This window comes from Trachurus trachurus, assembly GCF_905171665.1.
Source record: "Trachurus trachurus genome assembly, chromosome: 21".
In the NCBI taxonomy this organism is placed as follows: Eukaryota; Metazoa; Chordata; class Actinopteri; order Carangiformes; family Carangidae; genus Trachurus; species Trachurus trachurus.
Window position 1 is genome coordinate 29,001,555 of NC_139899.1, and position 16,062 is coordinate 29,017,616.

The following is a 16,062-nucleotide window of genomic DNA, read 5'->3' on the forward strand; positions in this document are numbered from 1 at the left end:
GGCCGATGTTGGTTTAGAGGCTGGTGTTTTGTCAATGTTGAATAAAAACTTTATCCAGGAAGTGAGGGAAAAAGTGACAGAATAGCGCATTTTGCCGGCTTCCAGTAATACCAGCCACTTCAGCATACACCTCTTTCGAGTTGCATCGTCGGTATGAGTTTATATGAATTTATTGTCATCTGCTGAGGTCTTAAGTGGCAAAGTATTACATTAGGCGCGTTTCCACTGCAGGAACTTCGGGGTAATTTTATGGGGCCAGCCCCGTTGGTGCGTGTTTCCACTGCAGGAACCTCCCCCACAGGGCCATTTACAGGAACTTTTACGGGGGCCAACGGAGTACCTACTCCAGGGTAGGTACTCCGTTCGGCCCTGAAAAGCTCCTGGGTGGGGCTCGAGGTTAACCCGGCACTGATTGGCTAAAGCTAGAGCAGGCTCTGACGCTACCAGAAAGCACAAAAACAACCAACCGGCATTTTTAAAAGGGGGAGCAGAAGGGGAGCATTAGCCTAGCAGACACTGCTGTAAACAACAAGAAAACAGCAGGAAGATGTACACAAATGGACCGACGACGAGGTGCAGACATTGATTGCAGTCTATGGCACCGAGGAGATTCAGAGGGGGTTTGAGTCATCGCGGCGAAATGAAAATATCAGCGCACTTCGACACACTGGGGATCCATCACGCCACAAAACAATGCCGTGAAAAGTTAAAAAATAAAAATAAAACTCAAGCAGGATTACAATCAGCCGCCATGTGCACAAACACAAACCAGAAACGCGCCTACCGCCTCAGCTCCTTCCATCCTTCTCCGTTGTTGTTATGATTTTTGTTTGTGACCTGCCTGGGTGACGTCACGGTCGAAGCGGCGATCGAAACTCATGACGTCACCGCGGGGTCCGACTCTGCAGTGGAAACACGGCCACCGAGAGGGCCGAGTGAGAGGACGGTTCCTGTAGAAGTTCCTACCCCCTCCCTTTACCAGGAACTCCTGCAGTGGAAACACGGCTATTGTATGTTTATTAGTGACATGTTTCACGTGTATTTTTCTTTAGGTTACTATTTATGTTAGCCATGCTAGGTTTTGGGTTGTATGGCGCACAGATGTAGAATTGTTTATTTTATGATTTATGCATCTGCAGAAATGTCATATTCATGATTTATATTATTTTGTTTATGGTATTTTCCTTTTAGTTTCACTCTTCACTTCAGCAATAAACCTGGCAAAAAGCAATACCCAGTCTTGTTTGGAGTGGAGCGTTTAGCTGCCTGTCAATAGGTTTGTTGTTGTTTATTTTTTGTTGTTGTAGATGTTGTTTTATTTAATATATACTTTTTATTTTAGACTTGATAAAACTTTTCAGTTCAAATTCAATGAACGCATTGAGGACAGAACAGACAAATTGCGTTTGAGACCACTCAGAACTCGAAAACTTTGGTTTCGGACTTAAAAGCGTTAAAGATGCATAGGTACTATATACACGTAGATACCACATTCAGGCTTGTCAGGCACGTCAACACGGCCGCCATCTTGGGACGGGGTTTCTATGCATACGTCTAACAAGCAGTCGGACCCTTGTAGAACAAATTTCATTGTATGCATGTGGGTGTGTGTCTGAGTAAGTGTATGTTAAATATTAAAAAAAAAAAAAAAAGTCAAGACACACCGTGCCAGAATAACCAAAAACATTGATGAAACTTTGCATTCCAAGTGCTTCACGTAGCTAAGGCATTAAAACATTACAAAGGGCACAAGAACAATTTTAAAAAAAGAAGCATTTTGAAATCATGAAACAGATTAAATTGAGAAATAACATGAATTTTTTTAACGTTTTAAGCCTACCACAAGATAATTTGGGTAATTTTGCCCCGATTTTCCCTCTTCCGCCCAAGGACAAAAATTATTTTATGAGATTCTCCTGTGGTGTGTTAAGAGTTAAATTCTCCGGACAATCGGCTCGTAAAACAGTTGGCGCCGATGATCGTAAATATTAAAAATGTTCAATATTTACGATTGTCGGCCCCAATAATCGTCACCTCAAATGTCGGCTTGTGTGTGGGGGAAGCCGACAATCCTGAGTCACCGACTCCGCGGAATGTGACGTGAAAACCAATAAAGAAGCGAGCTGACCGCAGCCCACGTAGCATAACAAACCTGTGTGGCTACCGTCTCCATGGCTGCCATCAATACAAGATTTCTGGCGTGGGGGACGAGATTCTAGTGTGTCATAAGACAAATCTTTATGTGTGTGTGGTGTCCTGTATTTGGAATATCGGAGCACACCACACACGACACGATCAAAGCTGTTCAATCAAAGATTTTTTATCTTCATGTGTGGGGTCTCTCAGATAAAATATCTGTTGAGATTTAGAAAATCTTCATGTGTGTACCGAGCTTTAATGTATTTTGGCATAAGAATGCATTTTAATCGATGTTTTACCATTGACGGTGTGGTTCTGCACAGGTACAGATTGTTGTGTGTGGAACAATGGGCTCTTTGCACAGCTCCACTACTTCCTGAACTTAATGCTGCTCCTTCATTTCCTGTCTTACATTATTGGACAACCTGATTAATCCAGGTGTGTCTGAGGAGTCACGATGGTCAGACACACCTGGATTAATCAGGTTGTCCAATAATGTAAGACAGGAAATGAAGGAGCAGCATTAAGTTCAGGAAGTAGTGGAGCTGTGCAAAGAGCCCATTATGAAGGAAATAAAATAAACTGTAAAACTGCAGAGTGTTCACATATGAAATGAGTAGCAGCCATCCTGAATTATTGTGTCTTGGATTGTGGGATTTGTCTGATTGAAAGATTGAAATTCCAACTCGAACCTCAAAAATTCAGACTTATGAGTACAACTGGAACGGACAATATTCACTATAGCCTACAGTGAGATGTCCATTAGAGATGTCATTAGATATGCTATATCATTAGAGACAGCTAATAGCAGCAGCAGCGGGCAAAAGGAGTGGGCGGAAAGGAAAGAGATAAATCAGCTGTATGACACAGACCTTTGGTCAAAGAGCTACAGCAGCTCAGCAGCAGCTCATCTCTCTGGTGATGGAGACCTTGGAGGGAACTGAACTCTGCTTTCCACAACTGCTCAACACCTCCTGCAGGAAGCCAAAGTATCCTCACTTTGAGATAATGCTGATTTACACTGTGCTGTCATCCATCTCTCTGCTCACTGTGACTCTCAACCTGCTGGTCATCATCTCTATCTCCCACTTCAAGTAGATAAATATTTCATTTCTGCATAACACTGCTGAATAGTGACGAAAAGTTAAAAGTCTGTGATACCGAAAATTGTGTCAAGAAAATAATGGAGAAAACACTGCCTATTTTCAAACTGTGAGAGTAGTTTTTTTCTACAATGTTGTTTTTTGAATTCCAATGTGTTTTTATCTTAATTGTTTTTGACATTATGTGTTAAGTAGAAAATGTTTTGCTGGTCTTTCTCTCCAGGAAACTCCACACCCCCACCAACCACCTCCTGCTCTCTCTGGCTGTATCAGACTTTTCTGTGGGGCTCCTCATGATTTTACAAATATCATTCATAGACGGCTGCTGGTTTCTTGGTGACCTGATGTGTGCTTTCACTCAGTACTTTACATGTATTATCATGTCTTCATCAGTGGGAAACATGGTGCTCATATCTGTTGACCGCTATGTGGCCATTTGTGACCCTATGCATTACTCCACCAAAGTCACTCAGAAAACAGCTCAAATCTGTGTTTATTTGTGTTGGTCAGGTTCTGTAGTCATACAAAGTCTTCATCTAATGGACACACTGAAACAACCAGGCAGGTATAACTCCTGTTTTGGAGAGTGTGTGGTTGGAATCAACTACATTGCTGGATTTACAGATATTATTTTGACCTTTATTACTCCAGTTACTGTTATTATTGTTCTGTATATGAGAGTCTTTATTGTGGCTGTTTCTCAGGCTCGTGCCATGCGTTCTCATGCTGTAGCTGTCACTGCTAAGAAATCTGAGCTGAAAGCAGCCAGGACTCTGGGTGTTGTTGTGGTTGTGTTTATCATGTGTATCTGCCCATATTATTGTGTCTCTCTTTCAAGCCAAGATCAATTGGGGAATACCTCATCTGTAACTTTTGTGATATATTTGATTTATCTGAACTCCTGTCTAAACCCAATCATCTATGCTTTTTTTTACCCATGGTTTAGGAAATCAGTGAAACTCATTCTTATCCTTAAGTTACTGCAGCCTGACTGCTCTGATGTCAACATACAACAGAGAAAGACATTGTAATGAGATACTTACTATGGACAGGGAAATGCACTTATTGTTTAAAGATTTAAATCAATAACATATGTAAAACTCTGGATATAAAGAGTTTGTTTTAACATTGTGTGTGTTACACTACAATCCCCTCATTTAATGGCCCTATTTTATTTTCAGTACAAAAGTGAAGTTATTCAGGACTTGTTTATGTCAGTACTGTAACACTAAACTAACCACTAACCAGCTTTGCAACTGCTGAAGGCCCTGAGCACCACAATGTCTTCACTCTGTACACTACATGAAAAGCAATAAAATTATGTGAATAAGATCGGATGATGTTTTGGCATTATTTAAATCTGATGAGATGTGTGGCTGTCCATCATAATTAAAGTAATAACATGATGCTTAGTTACTTAGATAGTTAACTTCGATACTTAGTTTTTTCAGGAGGGCACACTTTTTACTGTCTAATGCAGTCTCTCTCTTTTTTTCCTCTCTCTCTCTCTCTCTCTCTCTCTCTCTCACTCACTAGCTCGTTAACTTTTTTAACACATATATGAGGCATTCTGGTGTACTCTGAGAAGAAAAAAGAGGGAAAACACAACCTTGCTTGAGATAAAAGATAAAAGTATTAAAAAAAAAAAAAAAGCAGATTCTTGAAACCTTCCATCCTTTTCTCTTAACTTTAAACTCCTGCAAAACCAAACTATTGCCTCAAAACAGTTCAAACTGTGCTCAAAACTAAACATTGTAGTCAGATCAGACCCCAAGTCAATCAAAATGAAAAACACCACTGAACAGTTACGCACAACATAGAAAAAAGGAAAACACAATAATCAGATCATAAAGCTGTAGAAATAATCTTTATGTTCACAATAGGGAAATGTATTTTGCAAAACAAAACAAAAATCCTGTTTAGCACTTATAGTAATAAATAAAAATATAAACAGGAATCGCATTACAACTACACATCTACAGCATCATGTTGACGTACTGGGTCAGGCCACAGGACTTACATAGCTACTCTGCCTCTGTGATTGTTTCTATCCATAGTGAAACTTCAACAACCAGGGCTCTCTGAACTGGCCTATACTGGTTTCTTCACAGAATTAGCCACAGGTGTGATGAATTTTGAGTTGCTGTGTTTAAGTTTAGACACCTGTGCTTTGATCGAGTTTCACTTTTGCTACCTGTGCTTAGCATTATGCAACACAAGTGCATCACAGTGCCAAATGTGTTTTCGTGGGTGAGAATATGTTTGCAAGTTGTGTGAAAAGTGCTTCAGGTTCTGACAAAAGGGTGACCAATTCAGTAAATTGGTTCAGGGCACTGAGCATTTGGTATGACCTCTAGGTCATACACTGAGCTGGGACTGACACACACGCACACGCACACACACACACACACACACACACACACACACACACACACACATTTTTTTATTTTTACGTAGGCTTACTGTATACAAGTGCTAAATGTACAAGATTTCTGTTTGTTTTTGTACTGTACAAGTGCTAAATGCACAGGTTTTTTGTTCTGCAACATGCCTACAGTGAACAATACACATTTATTTCTACAGCTTCATGTCCTGAGCATTGTGTTTTCTATTTTTCTATGTAGTGTTTAGTGACTGCTCTGTATTTTGATTGACTCGGGGCATGATTTCACAACATAGTTCAGTTTTGGGCACAGATTGAACTGTTTTGAGGTGAAAGTTTGGTTTTGCAGAGTCTGAGGTTTTGTGAATGTAGCTTGAAAATTGAGATTTGTGTTCACAGTTTAGAGAAAAGGAGAGCAGCTTTCGAGAAATGTGTCTCAAGAAAAACTGTATAGCTATAGAGCTATGAAGGAGTGGAATGCCCTTCCAAATTTTGTCATACAACAAAGAAACATGTAGGGCTGCAACTAACGATAATTTTGATAATCGATTAATCTGTCGATTATTTCTTCGATTAATCAATTAATCGGATAAAAAAAGGCACAAATTTGATTTACATTGTAGGGAAGAGAAGAACGAGAGGAGTTGTTTCTCAGTTTGATCCAGCATGTCACTGGTATCATTTAAACTCCAAACTCCAACAGTTTTATAATTCATATTATTCCCGTTTACATCGCGTTCCTCGCGGCCAGTGTGCTTCATTCATTTGCATTGTGTGAAAAAAAAGAAAAAAGTTTTAGCTAACGTTAGCTTTAGCTTTAGCTTCAGTGTTCTGACAGGAGAGGCTGACAGAGGAGACAGTGAAGCCTCTCTGCTGCTGGTACCGAGTCCAGACCACGGTCCAGAGGTCCAGACAGTCCGTGACCATGTCCGTGACACACCGCGTCCGAACCGCGCGGACCGTGTCAGTGTGGGAGTAACGTTGGACCGGGAGACCAGGAGTCGGACAACACAGATCCGGTTGATCAGAAACACGGCTGCTGCCGCCGCTAAAAAACACGTCTTTTTACATGATGCAAATGAATGAAACAGGCTGGCCGCCAGGAACTGTAAACGGAAATAATATTAGTGGATTATTGGAGCTGGATGACTGCTGCTGCTGACTGTTTTGGACACCTGTAAAGATAAGAAATATTTTCTTTTTTTCCCTGGCTCTGGGCCAAGTTAATCGCTACCCAACGAATCGATAATCAAATTCGTTGCCAACAAATTTAATAATCGATTTTTATCGATTTTATCGATTAGTTGTTGCAGCCCTAGAAACATGGTTAGTTTTAAAATTAAACTAAGAGATTATTATTTTGATCATAATTTTGACCACTAGTCAAAAACCAGAACCAGAGTTTTACACGTACAATGTACTGTATTTAAATCATCAAACAAGAAGTAGATAATCTTTGCAACAGTTTACACCATCCCACACAACAACAACATCATGTTATTACTTGATCATGGTGAACAGCCACACATCACATCTCATGCACATCAGCTTAAAACATCATCTGATTTTATTCATATATGTTTATTGTTTAAGTAATTAAATGTAATACAGTGTGAAGACATTGTGGTGCTCAGGGCCTTTAGTAGCTTCAAAGCTGGGACATGGTTTATGATAAAATAGAAACATTGAACAGTAAAATGAACAAACCCTGAATAACTTTTGCACCGAAAATAAAATAGAGCCATTACAGGAGGATATTGAATCGTTTGAAAAGAACAAACAAACAATCAAAAAACCCACACACAACGTAAAAGAGTAATTTGCATAGGAGTGACATCAATAAATAAGAGTCCTTATATCCAGAGTTTTACATGTATTAATTCATAAAACAACATACACATTTCCTGTTCATAGAAAGGAGCTCATTTCAGTGTCTCTCTCTATTGTATGTTGATGTAACAAGAGTCAGGCTGCAGTATCTTAAGTATAAGAATGAGTCTCACTGATTTCCTAAACCATGGATAAAACAAGGTGTAGATGATTGGGTTTGCACAGGAGTTCAAATAAACCAAATATATTACAAAAGATGCAGATGACATACTCAACAAGTTATCTTGGCTTGAGAGAGAGAGACAATAATATGGAAAGAGACATATGATAAACACAACCACAACAACACCCAGAGTCCTGGCTGCTTTCAGCTCAGATTTCTTAGCAGTGACAGCTACAGTATGAGAACGCATGGCACGAGCCTGAGAAATAGCCACAACAAAGACCCTCATATACAAAACAACAATAACAGTAATTGGAGCAATGAAGTTCAAAATAACATCTGTAAATCCAGCAATGTAGTTGATGCCAACCACACACTCTCCAAAACATGAGTTATACCTGCCTGGTTGTTTCAGGTTGTCCATCAGAAGAAGACCTTGTATGACTATAGAACCTGACCAACACAAATAAACACAGATTTGAGCTGTTTTTTGAGTGACTTTGGTGGAGTAATGCATAGGGTCACAAATGGCCACATAGCGGTCAACAGATATGAGCACCATGTTTCCTACTGACAAAGAAATTATAATATATGCTATATACTGATAGAAAACACACATCAGGTCACCGAGCAACCAGCAGCCATCTATGAGCATAATTTGAAAAATCATGAGAAGCCCCACAGAAAAGTCTGATACAGCCAGAGAATGTAGGAAGAGGTTGGTGGGGGTGTGAAGTTTCCTGGAGAGGAAGACAAGTAAAATATTAACCATATCAGGTAAAATATCCATTATAATTCAGATAAAATCAACCCATCACTATTCAGTAATTGTGTGCAGAAATGAAACATTTATCTACTTGAAGTGGGATATAGAGATGATGACCAGCAGGTTGAGAGTCATAGTGAGCAGAGAAATGAACGACAGCACAGTGTAAATCAGCCTGATCTCAAAGTGAGGATACTTTTGCTTCCTGCAGGAGGTGTTGAGCAGTTGTGGAAAGCAGAGTTCAGTTCCCTTCAAGGTCTCCATCACCAGAGAGATGAGCTGCTGCTGAGCTGCTGTAGCTCTTTGACCAAAGGTCTGTGTCATACAGCTGATGTATCTCTTTCCTTTTTGCTCACTCCTATGACCTCACCACCCTTTTCACTCTGGAGAGACCAAATAATAAAGTTTCCAGTGCTCATCACTAGAACCTAAGCCACAAAGGAGAGTCAATGAAAATAAATGGTTAAATTGTGTCACTGACATTGAAGTTGTATTGATGGATTAACAAAATCAGCTTGTAAATTGAGTAAAACACATTAATCCCACCCTAAAAATGAGTTGCTCATCACTCTGAATGGCAATGTTTATAATCTTGAAAGTGTTGGAATTGTGATCATTTACATGATCAACTAGTCTTCACAACAAGCATAAAGCCTACCACACACACAAACATTAATCTGTCTGATTTTGTCCCAATTTTCCCCCTTCCGACCAAGGACAAAAATCGCCCGATTTGAACTCATAAGTAACAGAACCTGATTGCTCCTTCAGGATTCTTAGCAGGACTGGGTGTTACAATCCCTAATGATTCAGCTTGATAAACCTGCCCTGAGAGGGTTTAGAGATGTCCTCTGGGTTGGGTTGGGTTGGGTTGAGCTTGATGATGACCACTGGCATTTTCCTGGTGGGCCTACGTACTTTTGGGCCGATACGAGGAAGAAAAAAGAAGTTATTTTGGGCCAACCAATGGCTGATAAAGCATGGACAGCAGCCCATTGGTTCATTTTCCATAAAGATACTGGTTTGGCCCAATCACATGTAGGCCCTACCCCTCCCTCTGTTATTTCATCTGTTTGATGTTGTGGGCTGATAAAGAGCCAAAAGTCTGTGGATGGGTAAGAATAAGGATGGAGTGACAGAGATAAACCTAAACAAATGCACAAGGCAGGCTTAGAAAAGTTACAGGCAAAAAAGAGTACACTGGTCCATTTGCACTGGTACACTTCTCTATGGCAGTTACTGAGCCTTGTAATAGGTAGGAGGGGAACCAGGGATGGTTTACTGGTGGGTGGGGTTCAACCAATTGTTGTGGACTGGTCTGGGCCAAAAATGTCTGGGCTGTCACAACGGGTACCAATTAATTATTAGCCACCTCGCATGCTAGCTATTGGAATATTGAGGCGGCTCAACATGGAGGTGTAGCTGATGTCAATCTGGCTCTCTGCGTTGTGTTTCCTCGGTACGGACTGCCCCAGGTGGTCTCCTGCACAGCAGGCGACGATGCAAACCGTTTTGCCAAGAGCTCAATGAGTCAGTTGGGTTTGCACATCCTTTATGGTTGAGTGAGTGCACCCGGACCCTCCGTTACACTCACCCCCGCTGAACTCATTCCGCCCAGGGCATCCAGGTCATGGCACCACTGTAGCAGACTTCAATCTGGCCCTCTGCGTTGTGTTTCTCGGTATGGACTGCTCCAGGTGGGGTTCGAACCCTGGTCTCCTGCATGGCAGGCGACGATGCAAACCGCCTTGCCAAGAGCTCAATGAGCGCTTGGCAGTTGGGTTTGCACGTCCTTTATGAGCGAGTGAGTGCACCTCCGTTACAGAGGCTTTACTGCACCAGCAAAATATGCAGGTAATGAGTAATTGTGATCCATAATGAGTGACCAATAGAAACAAAAGAGTGAAAAAAACAAGAATGGTTAGGTTGTCTGCTGGCTTCTTCTTCCAATTTACTTCTGCACTGTGTGACCCACCGTCTGGTGTTCACAAAGACTTGGGATCCATCTATCCATCTTCTGTTAGGGTGTGAATGTCCCAGTGATTCTGGGAGCTGTGTGGATCTCTCAAGGCAAAGTGGTGCCAGGGGAGTGGCCAGACTAAGAGTGATTCACATAGCGATTCACATAACGAACTATAGAGGCAGTGTGACCTTGCCCAGAAGTGGGAAACTGGGGCCCTCTCCGGGAGCCTGGAGGGGAGCTTGCAAGCGGGTGTCTGGTGGCCAGGCTTTAGGCAATGGGGCCCAGTCAGACACAATCCTGTGAAACAACATAGAGCTGGTGCCCTGTGGGCCGACCACCTAAGGGCAGAGGATGTTGTTATGATGCTATGTAAAGCCCTTTGAGACAGACTGTTTGTAAAAATGGCCTATACAAATAAATTTGCCTTGCCTTGCCTCGCATTGCTGCAGAGGAGGAGTTCAGGGTCGGATTCATTGGTGATTGGGCAGTAAGCAAAGGTCGGGAGCTAGGTGTACTGAAGACATGGGACATGGAATGTCATGGGGAAGGATGCTGAACAGATGCGGGAAGTGAAGTGTTACCGGTTAGATCTCACCTCCACGACCATGAGGGTTCTGAAACCATATTCCTAGAGAGGGGCTTGACTCTCTCCTTTTCTGGAGTTAGCAAGGGTGATAGGGATACTCACAGCCCCCGATGGAGCAATTTGGTGTTAGAGTTCTCCCCACGGATAGCTAGGGAGACCCGGCACCTCGGTAGGAAGGGGCTACCGTCTGCCACTGTTGGCCTGTGGCGTCGGGAGGGTAGCCCGGGAGGGGCTCCCCGACTCTGTGACACCCATCCGGTGTGGCCTGGCTTTTCGGTTAGGGCTAACCCAAATTCAGTTTGGGGAACCCCAGTGTAGACATGTTTAAGTGCCCAGTAGGGAAAGGGCTACATTCTACATAGGATAAGTAGTCCAATACATTGTTTCAGCGTTGTACATTAAAGACAGACCCTTGTACAAAGTTCAAAATTTCATTTTATTGTCATTCATGGTACAAGTAATAGAGCGAAATTACATTTAGCACAGACAAAGGACAGAAAACAACACTAAGCACTCGCCAACCAATTGTATCAATTAATAAACATGTTAAAAAGTTACATTGATAAAAAAAATATAAAAAAATGTATATTGCACATATGCCTGCGTAAGACCTACCAGTAGGAAAGGGCTACTTTCTTCATTAGGGAGCCCAAATATATTGTGACTGACTTGTACAGTAGAAAAAGGGCTACTTTCTTCTAGTATGTTCATAATGAGGCCAAGTTCATACGCCCTGCCAAGTTTCGGGAGCCTGTGTGACCTGATGGTGGCCAACGGTGGCCAGAAGTAGCCTAAAATGCACTCTGACACCTTCATAAGTGCCCACAGTGGGCCAGTGGTTGCTGGGTATTTATGGGTCATTTTCGGGAGTGGTGGAGGACGGGCTGGAGCACCCCAGAGTTGTTCTGCAAAATGTTGACCAGAATGACCTGGGAGTAGGGGTGGGCGATATGGCCAAAAAAAAAATTCTCGATAATTTTTTTCAATTATCCGATGACGATAATCTGACGATATCCTTTAAAATGTGATTTTGTTTTTTTGTTTTTTTGTTTTTTACAAAGCATGTTGTAAACAAGGACATCTATGGATAGACACGGCTTTTCGAAACAACAGCCCTTGTTTATTTTCTGTTAACTTAAGCATTCAAAAGACTCCCAGTTAAACTCCAGTGTGGAGACATTAAATGAGTAAGGTTCTCCGCTCCTAGGTGAATTGTACAGCATAAGCATGAGCAAATAGATGACACATTATTTCTCAATAGTGTTAACAAAGTGCTTCATACATGCTCTGCAAAACGTGCACACAGTAGTGCAGTAGGTTTTCCCTGTTTTGTTTTTTTTTTAGACCAAGGTTGCACATCCTGACAGCTGAGATTATTACTCTAGGTATTGTCCCTCCTCTATTAAATATGAAAGAAGGCTGGAAATCACAGGACATGTCTGTTCTGTCCTGAAATGTGTGTTTCTCTTCTATAAAACACATTCTACATCTCATAGGCGAGATCACGTGACCACCACGTGACTGAATCCTGGCCACTGATTGGCTTCTCAGGCATGACTCTGGCGAATGAGGACATCCATGCGCCTCTCCTTTACCGTCTATTGTTTTCTTTTTTTCGAGTGTAAATACTCGATAATGGAAAATTCCTCATCGTCAAAATGACATTTACGATAACATCGTAGACGATATCTATCGCCCACCTCTACCGACCCAAAGTTAAAGGTAGCCCAAAATGAAGACCCCGATTCATTTGGGGTCATTTTTGCTGTTTTGTACCCTTTCCAAAGGGTTCCCTCAAGAATAAGAGGGTCGTCTCCTTCCGGCTTAGGGTCACTGGAGGCTCTCACTGTTGTTGACATCTATGTACCAAACAGCACTTTAGAATACCTGGCCCTCTGAGAATCTCTGGCTGACAACCTGGGAAAGGGCGCCTGGGAAATCCAGCTCTGTTGAGTCACCTAGAAACCTAGAGGGTCATGACTGGGAGGAACGGCCTTCCTGATCTGAACCAAAGTGGTGTTTTGTTACTGGACTTTTGTGCTACTTATGGTTTGGCCCTAAAAAACACCATGTTCAAACATAAGGTATCTCATAAATGCACTTAGGGCCCATTCACATGGAGCGTCTTTTGCCGAGTGTTTCCATTGTTTTCAATGTAACAGCGCGTACCGTGCTCAGGCACGGAACACTTCCACTCACACTAGCAATAGAATCCGGACTTTAGGGGGCAAACGTGCTTGGGCACGGTACGATTGCCTAGTGTGAGTGCACCCTTAGCCTTTGTTTGATGATCAAGTTTGTGGCCATGTCATTGGACCGTGTTGACCTGGCTGTCAACTGATCACCACCTGGAGGTGAGTTGGATTTGGTTGTGGCATTGTCCACGCAGGGTTGTGGACAGACCCAGTAAACCCAAAAGGGTAGTGAAGGTGAACTGGGAACACCTGTTGGAAGACTTTATCTGCAAGCTGCCAGCAGTGCCAGAAGCAAAAACTCAGGTGTGGGAGGAGTTCAGAGAGGCCTTGTAAGAGGACTTTCAGTTGGCCTCCAGGAAATTCTGGAAAACCATTTGGCCACACAGGAAGTGGAAGCAGGACTTGACCCAGGCCAGGTACAGTTGGGAGGGAGTTTGACCAGTTGGTCAATATGTGTTGTGTAGACCTGAAGAAGGCTTATATATGTTCCTCAGGGGACCTTGTGAGGGGCACTGCGCAAGTGGGGTACTGGGCTCATTGCTACTGTACAAGCCGTTTGGAAGATGAGCACTGGAAACTTTGTTATTCAGTCTCTGTAGAGACAAAAAGGTGGTGAGGTCACGGGAGGAGTGGGCAGAAAAGAAAGAGATAAATCAGCTGTATGACACAGACCTTTGGTCAAAGAGCTACAGCAGCTCATCTCTCTGGTGATGGAGACCTTGGAGGGAACTGAACTCTGCTTTCCACAACTGCACAACACCTCCTGCAGGAAGCAAAAGTATCCTCACTTTGAGATAATGCTGACTTACACTGTGCTGTCATCCATCTCTCTGCTCACTATGACTCTCAACATGCTGGTCATCATCTCTATCTCACACTTCAAGTAGATAACTGTTTTATTTCTGCATAAAACTGCAGAATAGTGATGAGTTGGTTTTATCTAAATTATAATGGATATTTTACAATATGGTTAATAATTTACTGATCTTCCTCTCCAGGAAACTTCACACCCCTACCAACCTCTTCCTGCTCTCTCTGGCTGTATCAGACTTTTCTGTGGGGCTCCTCATGATTTTTCAAACAATGCTCATAGATGGCTGCTGGTTGCTCGGTGACCTGATGTGTGTTTTCTATCAGTATCTAGCATATATTATCACTTCTTCGTCAGTAGGAAACATGGTGCTGATATCTGTTGACCGCTATGTGGCCATTTGTGACCCTATGCATTACTCCACCAAAGTCACTCAGAAAACAGCTCAAATCTGTGTTTATTTGTGTTGGTCAGGTTCTATAGTCATACAAGGTCTACATCTGATGGACAACCTGAAACAACCAGGCAGGTATAACTCCTGTTTTGGAGAGTGTGTGGTTGGCATCAACTACATTGCTGGATTTACAGATATTATTTTGACCTTTATTGCTCCAATTACTGTTATTGTTGTTCTGTATGTGAGAGTTTTTGTTGTGGCTGTTTCTCAGGCTCGTGCCATGCGTTCTCATATTGTAGCTGTCACTGCTAAGAAATCTGAGCTGAAAGCAGCCAGGACTCTTGGTCTTGTTGTGGTTGTGTTTATCATATGTGTCTGCCCTTATACATGTGTTTCTATTACAAGCCAAGATAACTTACTGAATGCCTCATCTGCATCTTTTATGGTATTTTTGTTTTATTTGAATTCCTGTCTAAACCCAATCATCTATGCCCTTTTTTACCAATGGTTTAGAAAATCAGTGAAACTCATCATTATACTTAAGGTACTGCAGCCTGACTCTTGTTACATCAACATACAATAAAGAATGACATTGAAAGCGTGTAGAACTTTGTTGAAGACGTTTTCTTCAGAAATCTTCTGTTGCACATGTTTTATTATCAAAATCAATACCAGTGGTAAACTATCTGATGAGGTGTTTCATGTGTGGAAGTGAGAGAAAGTTGTGTGCCACTGAAACGGTTGCAGATATGTTTAGCTCTATGCACAATTACCGTTACCAAAATGCTGACTGAGAAATATCGGCTGCTGATCCCACTAATCAGTGAGATGCTGATTTCAACCACAAATAACCAAGCATCCAGCTCCACAACGCACAAAGTTGGCTTGTTATTTGTGAAGAGGTTTGTCTTAGAGCTATTAATTAATATTAATTAAATTAAATCCAACCCAGCCTGTGCACATCCTGGCCTGGTCTGTCCCATTAACTGTGTGTAGTCTCAAACCAGATTTGAAATTCTTTTTTTTCATAGTTACAAACTACAACTCAGATTAAATGATGGAAACCTGTTTAGATCTTAATGAACACAACAAGGTAATTATGAATCTGGGAATTGAACTGAAATACAGTTTGGAAACAGACTGGAAGTAACTTGTGAAGGGATGATAAACAAAATTAAATAAACATATTTGAAAAGTATTTATAGCAAAAATAGGAAGAATGCTCAGGGATTGAAACAGTCAATCTCTGATTATTACACAATTGATGTTTCTCAATTCAGGGGCTGCATCCTTTAGAGGACGTATTTGAAGACTGATTACATTACAGGGTTACGATCAGGAAATGCTCTGAAATTTTGGCCGTCGTCGATGTAGCTGTACACCTGTGTCCCCCGAAGGATCCAACTCCTGAATTGGGACACAGCTAACAGCTCACTTCCCAGTCTCAGTGACAACTTTTATCTGACCTTTGGTTCAGAACCTCATGATCCACTGCCATTAGGACTTCCTCTCATCTTCTTTAACAGTCACACAAACCCAAACAAACACAACCCCCCCCCCCCCCCCCCTTTTTTTGGCTATATTTTTTTATTGTAAAAAATTAATCATTGAGGAAAATATGTTTTCTTTAGTATTTTAAATCGGAAAACATAATGATGAACTGATAATTGAGACAAAATTTTCCAAATTATTAAATTAGAATTTTTTTTTAAAAATGATATGTGAT

The 16,062-nt window shown here is 41.7% G+C and overlaps 2 protein-coding genes across 2 annotated transcripts; one reads left to right on the top strand and one right to left on the bottom strand.

Annotated features, from left to right (window-relative positions):
* Window positions 1-3,000: 3,000 nt before the first annotated feature.
* On the top strand, window positions 3,001-15,652 carry LOC311004684 (trace amine-associated receptor 13c-like; the record flags this gene model as incomplete). Its single annotated transcript, XM_083996855.1, has 3 exons — window positions 3,001-3,233; window positions 14,127-14,691; window positions 15,617-15,652. The coding sequence occupies 3 exons, from the start codon at window positions 3,001-3,003 to the stop codon at window positions 15,650-15,652; spliced, it is 834 nt and encodes a 277-aa protein (XP_083852981.1).
* On the bottom strand, window positions 7,566-8,708 carry LOC311004686 (trace amine-associated receptor 13c-like; the record flags this gene model as incomplete). The annotated part of the gene is made up of 2 exons (XM_083996858.1): window positions 7,566-8,358; window positions 8,476-8,708. The coding sequence occupies 2 exons, from the start codon at window positions 8,706-8,708 to the stop codon at window positions 7,566-7,568; spliced, it is 1,026 nt and encodes a 341-aa protein (XP_083852984.1).
* Window positions 15,653-16,062: the final 410 nt, after the last annotated feature.